This window comes from Capra hircus, chromosome 4, assembly GCF_001704415.2.
Source record: "Capra hircus breed San Clemente chromosome 4, ASM170441v1, whole genome shotgun sequence".
Lineage (NCBI taxonomy): Eukaryota > Metazoa > Chordata > Mammalia > Artiodactyla > Bovidae > Capra > Capra hircus.
In genome coordinates this window covers 67,802,750-67,819,779 of record NC_030811.1, presented here as the reverse complement: position 1 = coordinate 67,819,779, position 17,030 = coordinate 67,802,750, and the positions used below count along the sequence as shown (strand labels likewise).

The 17,030-nt window shown below is 34.6% G+C and overlaps 1 protein-coding gene across 3 annotated transcripts in view; it reads left to right on the top strand.

Moving 5' to 3' along the window:
• Positions 1–17,030, top strand: part of TFEC (transcription factor EC) — a 111,338-nt gene that overhangs the window by 72,117 nt on the left and 22,191 nt on the right. For all 3 annotated transcript variants that reach the window (XM_005679166.3, XM_005679165.2, XM_013963314.2), the window contains 2 exons: positions 11,681–11,795; positions 14,449–14,505. In XM_005679166.3, the coding sequence (XP_005679223.1) occupies positions 11,681–11,795; positions 14,449–14,505 (172 nt within the window). The remainder of the gene's footprint in view (positions 1–11,680; positions 11,796–14,448; positions 14,506–17,030) is intronic.

Genomic DNA, 17,030 nt, shown 5'->3' with positions numbered 1-17,030 from the left:
TATCATAACATGTATTAGTACTTCATTTCCTTTTATGGCTGAGTAATATAACATAATATGTACGGTATATTTCATTCATCCACTATCCACATTTCATTTATCCATTATTCATTCATCTATTGATGGGCATTAGGATTGTTACTACCTTTTGGCTGTTTCATGCTTCTACGAACATTTGTGTGCAAGTATCTGTTTGAGACTCTACTTTTGACTGGTACTGGTAATATCTAGAGGTGAGAAATTGATAATAAGCTAATTTATGTTTAATTTTTGAAGAACTGTCATACTATTTTCCACAGTGGCTGCACCATCTCACATTCTCAGCAGCAAGGCACAAGGGTAAAAGTTTCTCTGCATCCTCACCAAAACTTGTTTTCCTTCCTTTTCATAACAGTCACGTTAATGAGGATAAAGTGGTAAAACACTGTGGGTTTGATTTATATTTCCCTAATGACTAATGATGTTGAGTATATTTCAGTGTCCTTATTGACTGTTTAGAAGTCTTTTTTGGAGAAATGTCTATTTAAGTTCTTTGCTCATTTTTTAAAATTGGAATGTTTTTGTTGCTGTTTCTGTGAGTCATTGGAGTTTATGTAGCTAGATATTACTCTCTTAAAAGATAAATGATTTGTAAATAATCTCTCCCATTTTGTGGGTTTTCCCTTCACTCTCTTGATAGTGTCCTTTAATGTACAAAAGTTTTAAATTTTATGAAATCCAGTTTATCTGTTTTTGGTTGTTGCTGTTGCCTGTGATTTTGATATTATACCAAAAAAATCATCACCAAACCAAATTTTTTATGAAGATTTTTCCCTTATCTTTCCTTCTAAGAAAGTTATAGCCTTAACTCATATGTTTAAGTTGTTGATCCATTTAGAGTATTTTGTTCATGGTCTAAGAGTCCAACTTCCTTCTGCATATGGCTCTCTAGTTTTTTCAAGATTATTTGTTGAAGAATTTGTCCTTTCCCCATTGAATAGCCTTGGTACCCTTACCAAAAATCATTTGACCATATATTTGAGTAATAATTTATGGACTCTCTATCCCACTCTCTATATGTCTGTCTTTATGTCAGTGCCACCCTGTTTTGATTACAATTGTTTTGTAATAAACATTTTGTTTTGAAATATGGAAATTTAAGCCCTCCAACTTTGTTCTTTTCAAGGTAATTTTTACTATTCAGGGTTCCATGAGACTTCATATGAATTTTAGGGTGGGTTTTTATATTTTTGCAAAAACCACTGTTAGGATTTTAATATGGATTGGAGGCATTTGTTGATTGCTCTGGATAGTACTGCCCTCTTACTGATACTAAGTCTTCTCATCAAAAAACATGAGATAGCTTTCCATTTCTTTATGTCTTCTTTAATTTCTTTAAGCAATGTGTTTTTTAGTTTTTGGTATCTAAGTCTTTTCCTCCTTGGTTAAATTTATTCCCAAATATTTTATTCTTTTTGATGTTATTGTTCATGAAATTGATTTCTTAATATCCTTTCCAGATTGCTCACTGTTAGTGTATAAAGATGCAACATATTTTTGCATGTTGATTTTTTATTCTGCCACTTTGCTGAATTCATGTATTAGCTTTCATACTGTTGTGTGTGTATGTGTATGTATGAATCTCATGATTTTCTAAACGTAAGATCATGTCATCTGTGAACAAAGACATTTTTACTTATACCTTTTCAGTTTGGATGACTTTCTTTTCCTTGATTAATTGTTGTGGCTAGGACTTCCAATACTATGTTAAAAAGAAATGGTGAAAGCAGGTATCCCAGTCTTGTTTGTTCCTGATCCTTGAGGAAAAAACATAAATCTAAGTTTTACTATGATTATATCCCTCTTTGATTTAAAATATCATTTGTTTAGTCTTTATTCCTTTAGTTAGTCTTACAAGAGGCCTGTCGTTTGCTAACTGAAAAAAACAAAACAAAATTTTGTCTTTTGCATTGTTTTGTTTTTCACTGATTTATGATCTTATACTACTATCTGTTTTACTTGCTTTGGGTTTTTTTTTTTGGCAATTTTTCTGACTTCTTGAAAAATATACTCAGTCTATCAAATTTCAAAATTTTATCTATTTTTTCTCATATTTAAGGGTATAAATGTCCTTCAAAACATTACTTTGCCATATTCCAAAAGTTTCCTTACGTGTGTTTTCTGTATCTTTCATTTATTTTTGAATTCCAGTGTGATTTTGTCTTTACTCTTAAATCATTAAAAATTTTCTAAATATTTAGGTAATCAAGGACTCAATGAAATTTTTGAAGTTTTTCATTTTTTTTGTTTTTGTTTTTGGTGATAAGTTTTTGGTGATCAATACTTATATATGTTCTGTATGTACTTGGAAAATATTGTGTTTTCTGTAATTTTTAGATACAGAACTATAAACATGTCTACTAGGACAGGATTTCACTTTTATTATTCAAAACTAGAACAGTACTGATTATTTTTGTCTACTTGACCTTTCAAAAATAGGAAGAAATGTCTTAAAATCTTTCATTACTTTGATGGATTTATTCATTTTTCCTTGTAGTATAAACATTCTGCCTCATATTTGCTTCCCATACTATGTTTCCCTATTGTCTCTACTGTCTGGAAATATTTGTACAAAATTCAGATGGTATGTTTCCTGAAAATGTTACAGTCTCCCCTATTTTATTAGGTACACATCTGCTTGTAATTGCTGTGCCTTTCTAGAGAATTGAATTCTTTATTTTTAGATAGTGACTGTCTCTATTCCTAATAATTTTTCTAATTTTAGTCTATTTTCTCTGATATTAATAGAGCTGCATCAGCTTCCTATGGTTATAATTTGCTGGGCATATCTTTTCCCATCTTTTAAATTTCAGTCTTGTGTGTTCTTTTGTAATGCAGCTGTGTCTCTTGTAAGCTACATAGATCTAAACACTATCTTTTAACTGAACTGTCAAACTTTTAGCTGAGAAATTTGACCTACTTACATTTATTATCACTACTGATATTTTTCACCTGTTTTTCTCATTTTTTAAAAATTATTTATGTCACATATTTTAATATGTTTTTCTTTAGTACTTTTCCCCTTTTTACCACTTTTACAGTCATTCACTTCCTTACCACTCCAACCCTATCATACTGATATTATCTAGATTTAATATGGATTTATACGGTCATATCAGTTCAGTTCAGTCGCTCAGTCATGTCTGACTCTTTGTGACACCATGGACTGCAGGACGCCAGGCCTCACCGTCCATCGCCAGATCCCTGAGTTTAGTCAAACTCATATCCATTGAGTGCATGATGCCATCCAACCATCTCATTCTCTGGCATCCCCTTCTCCTCCCGCCTTCAATCTTTCCCAGCATCAGGGTCTTTTCCAATGAGTCGGTTCTTCACATCAGGTGGCCAGAGTATTGGAGTTTCAGCTTCAGCGTCAGTCCTTCCAATGAATATTCAGGACTAATTTCCTTTAGGATGGCCTGGTTGGATCTCTTTGCAGTCTAAGGGACTCTCAAGAGTTCTACAACATAATTCAAAAGCATCAATTCTTTGGTGCTCAGCTCTCTTTATAGTCCAACTCTCACATCCATACATAACTACTGGAAAAACTATAGCTTTAACTAGACAGACCTTTGTTGGTAATGTCTCTGCTTTTTAATATGCTGTCTAGATTGGTCATAACTTTTCTTCCAAAGAGCAAAGATCTATTAATTTGATGGCTGCAGTCACCATCTGCAGTCATTTTGGAGCCCCCAAAAGTAACATCTGTCACTTTTTCCATTGTTTCCCCATCTATTTGTCATGAAGTAATGGGACCAGATGCCACGATCTTACTTTTCTGAATGTTGAACTTTAAGCCAACTTTTTCACTCTCCTCTTTCACTTTCATCAAGAAGCTCTTTAGTTCTTCTTCTCTTTCTGCTATAAAGTGAAAGTGAAAGTGAAGTTGCTCAGCCGTATCCGACTCTTTGCGACCCCATGGACTGTAGCCTACCAGGCTCCTCCATCCATGGGATTTTCCAGGCAAGAATACTGGAGCGGGTTGCCATTTCCTTCTCTAGGAGATCTTCCCAACCCAGGGATTGAACCCAGGTCTTTCACAGTATAAGCAGATGCTTTACCATCTGAGCTACCAGAGAAGTCCAGGGTGGTGTCAACTGCATATCTGAGGTTATTGATATGTCTCCCAGCAATCTTGATTCCAGTTTGTGCTTCACCTAGCCCAGCATTTCTCATGATGTACTCTGCATATAAGTTAAATAAGCAGCGTGACAATATACAGCCTTGACATACTCCTTTCCCTATTTGGAACCAGTCTGTTGTTCTATGTCCAGTTCTAACTATTGCTTCCTGACCTACATATAGATTTCTCAAGAGGCAGTTCAGGTGGTTATATAGTTTATTTTATTTTTTATCTTGATTCTCCTATTCTCTTTTAGACTATAGCCACTTTACCATGATGTTTAATATTTTACTTATAACATGTTTTTTTTATTTATATCATATTTACTTCATCCCAAACTGTCTTCAGTGTTTGTATTTGTGGGTAAGCATTCTTAAGCATTTTATATTTCTTAGAATATTTTATATCATGACCTCACATGTAGATGATATTGGGCTGGATATAAAACTCTGTGTTTTAAGATCTTTTTATTCACTTTCTTTTTTCATTCGTTTTGCTATTTAAAATGTTTATGTTAATAAAATTCTTATTCCTTTGAACATAATCTCTTCTTACTATCATGCTTCTATGTTTTCTCTTTGTCATTGTACATTCCTAAGTTTAACTGTAATGCATCAGGATGTAGGCTTTCCTTCTTTGATATTCTATAGGCCCTTTGATTTTTAAGTCAAAGTGAAACAACAAAATAAGATGAGATTAAAGACAATAGTTTCATCTTTGATTTAGTGTTAACTCTGGAATGCATATCTATTCTTTCTTATTTTATTCCTTACAATTTTTATTTTTTTCTCCCTGACTCTCTTAATACCTATCTATATTTTAGTTCTAATAATTCTGTCCTTCATACTAATTAGATTTTATTTTATATGTTTGGTTTCTTGGTCCTTCATCCTTCTGAGAGATTAATTTGATTTTTATAATTTACTAATTCCTTTATTTCTTTCTCAGTTTATGTATTATGCTATTTTTCCATTTTATGGTTTTCTTCTTTTTTCAGGTATTATATTTTCATGTCTCCTATTTCTTCATGATCACGTTGGCCATTTTTATGTTTACTTGTTCTTATTTTAGATTATTATTGTTGTTGTTTAGTCACTCAGCAGTGTTTGACACTTTTGTGACCCCATGGACTGTGACCCACCAGGTTTCTCTGTTCATGGGATTTCTTAGGCAACAGTACTGGAGTGGGTTGCCATTTCCTTCTCCAGGGAGTCTTCCCAATTTGGGGATCAAACCCACATTTCCTGAACTAGGGTGCAGATGCTTTACCACAAAGCCACCAGGGGAGCTCCATTTTAGACTATAAATTATTGCAAACATCATCCTTTATTTCTTTAGAGTATGTATTAGATCAATTTTTAAAACTTGGTTTCATGTAATCTTTTTTTATTACTAAAACTTTTGCTTTTGATGTTATTTCTAACATTACATGTTGCTTAACTTTTAAAATAATCATTTTTCTTGAATGCTTTGATATTTTGATCTGTAAGCTCATTTTCTTTAGGGAATATTGGCTACTGTGAAAGGTAGTGTTTGTATGGGCAGACCAGATCCCAGTCCATTTCAGTCTCTATGACCTTAGTAGGGAGATGTGAAAAATCCAGGGTAGAGAATTTTCGACACCAGGAATCACTTTTCGTCACTTCTCACTTCAAAACAGTTTCTTTGATTAAGCACTCACTTTTTTCTACAAGAAAGGATTGTCTAAGAAAAGACAAGATATGTTCTACCTTGATGAAAATATTTTATAATAAATTCTTTACTAGGTGTTTTTAAAATTTGTGAGTTGTTTCTAATAATTATATTTCCCTATTGCTATGTCAATGATTTTGCTTTTCTGAAAAAAGTAATGATTTTTAACCAGAATAATAAATATTTCTTTATGAAATATCTATCCAGTTGCCTACTAGTCTGTAAGATAAAGCCAAGACTTAGACTTTAATACCTAAGTAGGAAGCAACAGTTAGAACTGGACATGGAACAACAGACTGGTTCCAACCAGGAAAAGGAGTACGTCAAGGCTGTATATTGTCACCCTGCTTATTTAACTTATATGCGGAGTATATCATGAGAAACACTGGACTGGAAGAAACACAAGCTGGAATCAAGATTGCCAGGAGAAATCTCAATAACCTCAGATATGCAGATGACACTACCCTTATGGCAGAAAGTGAAGAGGAACTAATAAGCCTCTTGATGAAAGTGAAAGAGGAGAGTGAAAAAGTTGGCTTAAAGCTCAACGTTCAGAAAACGAAGATCATGGCATCCGGTCCCATCACTCCATGGGAAATAGATGGGGAAACAGTGGAAACAGTGTCAGACTTTATTTTTTGGGGCTCCAAAATCACTGCAGATGGTGATTGCAGCCATGAAATTAAAAGACGCTTACTCCTTGGAAGAAAAGTTATGACCAACCTAGATAGCATATTCAAAAGCAGAGACATTGCTTTGCCGACTAAGGTCCGTCTAGTCAAGGCTATGGTTTTTCCTGTGGTTATGTATGGATGTGAGAGTTGGACTGTGAAGAAGGCTGAGCGCCGAAGAATTGATGCTTTTGAACTGTGGTGTTGGAGAAGACTCTTGAGAGTCCCTTAAACTGCAAGGAGATCCAACCAGTCTGTTCTGAAGGAGATCAGCCCTGGGATTCCTTTAGAAGGAATGATGCTAAAGCTGAAGCTCCAGTACTTTGTCCACCTCATGCGAAGAGTTGACTCATTGGAAAAGACTCTGATGCTGGGAGGGATTGGGGGCAGGAGGAGAAGGGGACAACCGAGGATGAGATGGCTGGATGGCATCATGGACTCGATGGACATGAGTCTGAGTGAATTCCAGGAGATGGTGATGGACAGGGAGGCCTGGCGTGCTGCGATTAATGGGATCGCAAAGAGTCAAACACGACTGAGCAACTGAACTGAACTGAACTGAACTGAGATTATAACTTTGGTTTGTAGCCCTTTCCTGATATGTATGTAATCTTTAAATTTTCACTAACATTTTACTCATATCTTTGAATGGAGGAAAGGCTGTTTAGATTATGGGAAATATATTACATATTTTGAAATTGAAACCAATTGTCTAATGATATTTAAAAAGTGACTAGCCATTCACATGAAATAGAGTAGTACCTACAACATAAAATTAAATAGGATATTAATCATTATGCTTCAAGGCATAAATTAGACCATAACACCCTCTTTCAACAACATATGAAATGACTCTAACATGGACATCACCAAATGGTCAGTACTGAAATTAGATTGATTACAGTCTTTGCAGTGGAAGATAGAGAAGTTCTATACAGTCAGTAAAAACAAACTGGGAGCTGACTGTGGCTCAAATCATGAACTCCTTATTGCAAAATTCAGACTGAAATTGAAGAAAATAGGGAAAACCACTAAGCCATTCAGGTATGACCTAAATAAAATCTGTTACAATTACACAGTGGAAATTACCAATAAATTCAAGGGATTACATCTGATAGAACAGAGTGCCTGAAGGTCTATGGACAGAGGTTTGTAACATTGTATAGGAGACAGTGATCAAAACCATCCCCAAGAAAAAGAAATGCAAAATGGCAAAATGGTTGTCTGATAAGGCTTACAAATAGCTGGGAAAAGAAGACAAGTGAAAGGCAAAGGAGAAAAAGAAAGATATACACATCTGAATGCACACTTTCAAAGAATAGCAAGGAGAGACAAGAAAGCCTTCCTCAGTGATCAGTGAAAGAAATAGAGGAAAGCAATTGAATGGGAAAGACTAGAGATCTCTTCAAGAAAATTAGAGATATCAAGGGAATATTTCATGCCAAGATGGGCACAATAAAGGTATAATAAAGATATGGTAATAAAGAAATAAAGAATAAAGAAATGATATGGACCTAATAGAAGCAGAAGCTATTAAGAAGAGGTAGCAAGAATACACAGAACTATACAAAAGAGATATTAATGATCTAGATAACCACGATGGTGTAATCACTCACCTAGAGCCAGACATCCTGGAGTGGGAAGTCAAGTGGGCCTTAGGAAGCATCACTATGAACAAAGCTAGTGAGGTGATGGAATTCCAGCTGAGCTATTTCAAATCCTAAAAGATGATGCTTTGAAAGTACTGCACTAAATATGCCAACAAATTGGGAAAACTCAGCAGTGGCCATAGGACTGGAAAAGGTCAGTTTTCATTTCAATCTCAAAGAAGGACAATGTCAAAGAATGTTCCAACTACTGCAGAATTGCACTTATTTCATACACTAGCAAAGTAATGCTCAAAATTCTCCAAGCTAATCTTTCAAAAGTAAGTGAACTGAGAACCTCCACATGTTCAAGCTGAATTTCGAAAAAGCAGAGGAATGAGAGATCAAATTGCCAACATCCATTGGATCACTGGAGAAAAAGCAAGAGAATTCCAGAAAAACATCAACTTCTGCTTCATTGACTATGCTAAAGCCTTTGACTGTGTGGATCACAACAAATTATGGAAAATTCTTAAGGAGATGGGAATACCAGACCACCTTATCTGCCTCCTGAGAAACCTGTATGCAGTTTAAGAAGTAGCAGTTAGAACTGGACATGGAACAACAAAATTGTTCAAAATTGGGAAAGGAATACATCAAGGCTGTATATTGTCACTTGGCTTATTTAACTTATATGCAGAGTACATCATGTAAAATGCCAGGCTGGATGAAACAGAAGCTGGAATCAAGATTGCAGGGAGAAATATCAATAACCTCATATATGCAGAAGACACTACCTTTATGGCAGGAAGTGAAGAGGAACTAAGTGCCTCTTGATGAAAGTGAAAGAGGAGAGTAAAAAAGTTGGCTTAAAACTCAACATTCAAAAAACTGAAATTATGGCATCCAGTCTCATCTTTTCATGGCAAATGGAGAAACAATGGAAACAGTGAGAGACTTTATTTTCTTGGGCTGTAAAATCACTACAGATGGTGACTGCCGCCATGAAATTAGAATACACTTGCTTCTTGGAAGGAAAGTTATGACCAACCTGGACAGTGTATTAAAAAGCAGAGACATTACTTTGCTGACTAAGGTCCATCTAGCCAAAGCTATGGTTTTTCCAGTAGTCATGTGTTGATGTGAGACTTGGACCGTGAAGAAGGCTGAGCACCAAAGAATTATGCTTTTGAACTGTGGTGTTGGAGAAGACTCTTGAGAGTTCCTCGGACTGCAAGAAACCAAACCAATCAATCCTAAAGGAAATCATTCCTGAATGTTTATTGGAAGGACTGATGATGAACCTGAAGCTCCAATGCTTTGGCCACCTGATTCAAAGAAGTGACTCACTGGAAAATATCCTGATGCTGGGAAAGACAGAAGGCATGAGGAGAGGGGATGACAGAGGACGAGATGTTTGGATGGCATCACCGACTCAATGGACGTGAGTCTGGTCAACATCAGGACATGGTGGAGGACAGAAAAGCCTGGCATGCTGCAGTCCACAGGGTTGCCGAGTCAGACACTACTGGAGCAACTGAAGAACAACCGAAGGTCAGGAGAAGATATTAATAGATATGTAATAGACCCACAGTTAAGCAGGGTTGAATTCATTATCAGAACTCTAGCCCCATTTCTACAGAAAGATGCATTGGGTATGGTCGGACCAAGTAATATTGACCCAGGGTAATGTTTTAGCTAGGAACCTATCACTTTATTGCTGCCATGCAAATGTAACATGGCTCCTCTTAAACATTTCTACTGTTTGCTACTGCTGCATTGAATCTATCTGATTTCAAGCTGTTTAGAGAAAAACGCCCTTTTCCTAGTTCTTTCCCCCTCCTTTCTCTCTCACTCCCTGTCTTTTTGTTCAGCATGTCATTATGTTTCTCAAAGACACAGTGCAAATGTACAATTCAGGTTGGTGATGCCTCCACTTATAACCAACAGGGTTTTCAAAAAAGACCTGGAAGCTTTAAAATTCTACATATATAGCTAAATGACTCACATGTTAGGGAAATGTGTGCTTTTAGAATTTGTTTCTAATTGCATTATTCTGATACTTACACTCATCATTTATCCAATTTGATAGGTTTTCTTGTCCCTATTTTTCAGATAAGGAAATTGAGAGGGAATAAATATCTCAGTAGCTCAGTTCTAATATCCAAGATGCAAAAATACATTTTAAAACGATGTTGTTGTTCAGTCACTCAGTCATATCCAACTGTTTGCAACCCTATGGAATGCAGCACGCCAGACTTCCCTGTCCTTCATTGTTATATAATCAATGAATTTATATAAAATAAAGATGAGGCGTCCTGACAGAGTAAATAATGAAAAGAAACAATATATGAAAGCATGCATCCTAACACCATATGCAATCTGTAATGTTCTTGTTGCTATGCATATACACTTGTGTATTAGCCTGATTTCCACTGTATTTTCCAAGTATTTTTCCCTCAGAAATAAACAATATTAATCACATAGTTTAGTAGATTATTATTCCAGAAACTAATTTTTGTCTTCATGTGTCCTTTCTTCATGATTATTTTCAGTCTGATTTTATAAGTATTAAAAAAATTTCCTTCTGCTTGGAGTTCTACAAAAAATGGGAATAAAGAGTTAGAGTCTCCATAATAATCTGAATATAGCTTTGTTTGATAATTTCTTAAAGGAAAGAAAACAGGTACTGCTTATTCGGCTCTTGATTGACTTCCCAGAAATGAAATAAAGATAATTAGAATGGAAATATTTTAAATGTTCAAATCTTGCATTTTAAATGTAGGTTGTTCTGGAATAATAAATATTAACTTGAGTTATGAATATTATTTAAATTTAATTTTCTTAGGAGATCAATCAATAAGCACATTTTCAATAACAATTTTGAATTGTATATAAAGCATCTTAGCTTTCTGAAAAATTGCTCTCAAGGAGCACTTTAAGAATTGCAGTGTTGCTATCATTAGATATACCCTATATCCACTTGAGGCAAAGCAGTTTTAGACTACTTTTGGTTACCAGCTGGATATTTATAATAATCTAGAACATTAAGTGCACAATGAGAAAAAGTATGCCTTCCAGGAAGGAAAGTTTCTCAATTAACAGTATAAAACACTTCTTGACTGTGAATTGCTGGTAGTACTGATAGTATTAATGTTTCCAAAATATTCAACTATTATGCCTAATTCATGATATGTAATGAATTTTCAAGTTTTACTAATATGTATACTGATTTTTGTCTAAAGTGATATTTTTAATCTTATTCATTTATAACCAGGTAATGTGCTGGATCAAACTCCTATAACTTTGTAAATATTAATAAAAATTTTTCTTCAGTGGTAAACTAATTTCTCCTTTTTCTTAAGCACAAATAGCTTTTTTCGCATATCTTATCCACAAGCATTACCCAAAGATTTTACAAAGTTAATGCATATTCATTTTTGCTTAAAATTAAAAATGCTATATATTGCAAGTTTCTATTAATGATTGGTCAGTTTAAGATAATACAACTAAATATATCAATATTCACCGAAGATTTGATTGGTCTTTTCTACCTTTTTCCTTTAAAGGTATCTGGAAGTATTTTGGATGTGTATAGTGGTGAGCAGGAAATTTCACCAGTTAATATGGGCCTTACAAGTGCTTCTTGTCCAAGTAGTCTACCAATGAAAAGAGAAATTACAGGTAATGTTGCTTTTATAGTTTTCTTAAAAAAAAAAAAAAAACCAGCTCTGTAAGACATGAGTGACATATAATTCCAATCTAAAGACAACTTTTGAAATGTTATCAAAATAGTTATAGTAAGTCTTCTGCATATGAACCTTCAAACTGCAAACTATCAAAGATGTGAACGTGCGTTTGCATGTTCAGTCATATAAGTTAGTTCACTTGTCTGGCATACATTGTCACAAGCATGCATACATTGTCACAAGCATGCTTTTGTGTACTTTACTGTACAGTACTATATAGAGGACAGTAGTACAGTATCTTTATTTCAAGTCCAGGATGTCTGAAAGCAAGTGTAAAAGCAATGTGATTTAGCTGGTCCTGCTAAGAATTGCCAGTTACTGTACTGTACTACTGTATTTTCCATGGTGCTGAACTATAAGACTAAAAATGTTTTATTTTTTGTGTGTATTATTTGTGTGAAAAGTATTATTAAACTATTACAGTACAGTACTGTATGGCTGACTGTGTTAGTTGGTTACCTAGGCTAAAAAAACAAATTGGACTTTTGAATGCACACTTGGAAAGGAACTCATTCATAGGTCGGAGACTTACTGTAGTTAAAATGGGAAACATTTCAAGAGTAAATCCACCTTTTTATTCTTTATAACAACCCAGCAACAAGTTAGTATTACTTACAGTTCAACTCAGTGATTTTAGGAATTGGACAAATACAAATAGACACATGTAACCTCTAGTCATATGTATACAACAGTTTGACTAAGTTCCACTTTCACTTTGGGCTTCATGGTGGATCAGACGGTAAAGAGTCTACCTGCAGTGTGGGAGACTCAGGTTCGATCGCTGGGTCAGGAAGATCCCCTGGAGAATGAAATGGCAACCCACTTCAGTATTCTTGCCTGGAAAATCCCACGGATGGAGAAGCCATGGGGTCGCAAAGAGTTGGATATGACTGAACGACTTAACTTAGCTAACTTTCACTTAATATAGATTAATTTTGATATTGCAAATATTTAATTTATTAGCATGTTTGCAAAATAACAGATTAATAGATTAGGAAAAAATAGATTTTCCTCTTTTCAACTTGTTTCACAGATTTCAATGATTCACATTTAACTTTCTCAAGTGTGTAAAACTCCCTCTATTTTCAGTAATAAATTTCAAAATTGTTACAACTTAAAGGAATTACAGGGGTGCTTTCAAGTTAATTCAATAGGTATGTGAGGAAATAGTCAGAGGAGTTATTTCCCAATGGTACACTTCTGATTACAAGCAGAAGTCGATCAAAATAAGGATCTCCTGACTTACAAGTCTAGCGTTAGTTTCTCCATAAAATAAAATAAAATTTAATAGAAATTTCTGTAACATGTTTTTAGTTCGGCATTCAAATATTTATCTTTAAATATTTTTCTTTAGTTAATATCAGCATTTTTAATAAATATAATATTTCTATTCTTGGAATCTAACAAATGACTCAAAAATATCTATGCATTCAAATTATTTAGAGTAAAATTAATTAATTTAATATTAAATAATAAAAATTTAATAAATATATTTTTATACTTCTATTTTAAAACTAGAATAATTCAAAGAACATTGTATTAATTATCTATTGCTATATAACAAAGTACCCCAAACTTAACAGGTTGAAATAATAAATGTTAATTAACTTATACAATCCCTATATTTCAGAAATCCAGGGGTGATTTATAAAATTGCTTCTAGCTCAGAGCCTTGCGTAAGGTTGCAGTCAAGATATTGGCCAGAGATACAGATATTTGCCACTCGACAGGCTGGAGAATGCACTCCCAAGATGGTTCACTCACACATCTTCCTAGTCAGTGCTGCTTGGTTCTTTACCATGTAGAACTCTCCACGGGGCTGCTCAAGTGTCTTCATGATCTGACAAGTAGTGATTCAAAGAACACCCAAGGGGGAAGCTGAAAATGTCCTTTATGACCTAGTCTTGAAAGCCACACTAATCATTTTCACAATATTATATCAGTTTCACAGATAAATCCTATTCAGTATGAAAGGGAACCATCAAAAGTATGACTGTCATGAATGAGAATATGGTGGGCCATTTTGGAGTCTGACTATCACAAGTGCTTACAACCACATAGCACATAAAGTGTCTGTCACTTAAAGTATGGATTTGTTTGATAGGTATTTGAGAAATGTAGTTAGTTCCAATTCTTTCAATTTAGAAATCATAATTATTTATAAAAAATGAAGGTTGTGAAAATTTAGATTGAAATAATTTTGAATAATCAAAGTTCTGAGAATAATTATAATAAAAATGATTAAGAAAGCTAATATTTACCATATGCTCTACTTCTTTTAATCATAACAATGATATTTAGTAAATATCATACCAACTTCACAGATGAGAACTTAGGTAGAGACCCCAAGGCTACTAAATGGAGGGCCAGAATACAAATTCAGGTTTTACTATTTAAATCCCATAGGTTTTGCCCCTGCCTTCTTACTAATATGTTGTTTCAAATTTCTAAATATTTGCAAAAATTTTTGTTATATCACTTGGAATAAGTAATATTATATTTTCACATGTATTTCTGATTTTTTTTTTTGACTGGAACGATTGCAAGGTAGAAATAAGTATTGTTTCAATTATTTTCCTTTTGATCAGAAACAGATACTCGAGCTTTGGCCAAGGAGAGACAAAAAAAGGACAACCACAACCTCAGTGAGTATATCTTCTTTTTTCTAAGCAAAATGAATCAATGCAAGAGGAAATGCAAGGAGGTTAAAATATGTGGTGTTTTATTGTCATCCATATATATTTTGAAGTCAGATGACCAAAATTAAGTGTACACGCTCATTAGTAGAGCTATTTTGGGGCAATTTAGACAATGCAAACTCTCAGAAAAGTAAGAAATTTTTATGAAGTGAAACATCTCAAGTTCTCTCCTTGATCATTTTCTCTCTCTGAAGAAGAATACTCATGAGGGAGATGAGTGCACTGAGTTACATTTGAACTCAATTGACCCCAAAGTTTAAAGAGATAAAAGTGACTTTAGAAAAAGGACGCCATTCAGCCAAAAGTCACACCAAACCCATAGACACCTCAAAACTCACTACTGGACACTTCATTGCACTCTAGAGAGAAGAGATCCAGCTCCACCCCCCAAGAACAGTGACACAAGCTTCTCTAACTGGGAAACCTTGACAAGCCACTAGTCCAACCCCACCCACAGGGAGCAACCTTCACAATAAAGGGAACCACAAACTTCCAGCATAAAGAAAGGCCACCCCAAACACAGCAATCTAAACAAAATGAAAAGGCAGAGAAATATTCAGCAGCTAAAGAAGCATGATAAATGCCCACCAAACCAAACAAAAGAGGAGGAGATAGGGAGTCTACCTGAAAAATAATTGAGAATAGTGATAGTAAAGATGATTCAAAATGTTGAAAACAAAATGGAGTTACAGATAAATAGACTGGAGATAAGGATTGAGAAGATGCAAGAAAGGTTTAATAAGGACCTAGAATAAATAAAGAAGAGTAAGTCAATAATGAATAATGCAATAATTGAGATCAAAAGCACTCTGGAGGGAACCAACAGTAGAATAACTGAGGTAGCTGATAAGTGAGGTGAAAGATAGAATGGTGGAAGTAACTGAAGCAGAGAGGAAAAAAGAAAAAAAGAATTAAAAGAAATGAGGACAACCTCAGAGACCTCTGGGACAATATTAAATGCCCCAACATTTGAATCATAGGAGTCCCAGAAGAATAAGACAAAAAGAAAGGCCATGAGAAAATACTTGAGGAGATAATAGTTGAAAACTTCCCGAAAATGGGGGAGGAAATAGCCACCCAAGTCCAAGAAACCCAGAGAGTCCCAAACAGGATAAATCCAAGGCAAAACACCCCAAGACACATATTAATCAAGTTAACAAAGATCAAACACAAAGAGCAAATATTAAAAGCAGCAAGGGAAAAGCAACAAATAACACACAAGCGGATTCCCATAAGGATAACAGCTGATCTTTCGACAGAAACTATTCAGGCCAGAAGGGAATGGCAAGTCATACTTAAAGTGATGAGAGAAAAACCTACAGCCCAGATTACTATACCCAACAAGGATCACATTCAAATATGAAGGAGAAATCAAAAGCTTTACAGACAAGCAAAAGCTGAGAGAATTCAGCACCACCAAACCAGCTCTTCAACAAATGCTAAAGGATCTTCTCTAGACAGGAAACACATAAAAGTTTTATAAACTCGAACCCAAAGCAACAAAGTAAATGACAATGGAATCATACTTATCAATAATTACCTTAAACGTAAATGGGTTGAATGCCCCAACCAAGACAAAGACTGGCTGAATAGATACAGAAACAATACCCCTATATATGTTGTCTACAAGAGACCCACCTCAAAACAAGGTACACATACAGACTGAAAATGAAGGGCTGGAATAAGATATTTCATGTGAATGGAGACCAAAAGAAAGAAGGAGTGGCAATACTCATATCAGATAAAATAGACTTTGAAATAAAGGCCATGGACAGAGACAAAGAAGGAGACTACCTAATGATCAAAGGATCAATCCAAGAAGAAGATAAAACGATTATAAATATATATGCACCCAACATAGGAGCACCACAATATGTAAGGCAAAAGCTAGCGAGTATGAAAGGGGAAATTAACAGTAACACAATAATAGTGGGAGACTTTAATACTCCACTCACACCTATGGATAGATCAACTAAACAGAAAATTAGCAAGGAAGCACAAGCTCTGAATGATACAATGGACCAGTTAGACCTAATTGATATCTATAGGACATTTCACCCCCAAACAATGAATTTCACCTTTTTCTCGAGTGCACACAGAACTTTCTCCAGGATAGATCACATCCTGGGCCATAAATCTAGGCTTGGTAAATTCAAAAAATTGAAATCATTTCAATGCCATAAGATTAGATGTCAACTATGGGAACAAAAAAAAACTATTAAAAACACAAACATATGGAGGCTAAACAACATGCTTCTGAACCAACAAATCACAGAAGAAATAAAAAAAGAAATCAAAATATTCATAGAAATGAAAGAAAATGAAAACACGACAACCCAAAGCCTAAGAGATTCAGTAAAAGCAGTGCTAAGGGGAAGGTTCATAGCAATATAAGCTTACCTCAAGAAACAAGAGAAAAATGAAATAAATAACCTAACTTTACACCTAAGGCAACTAGAAAAAGAAGAAAT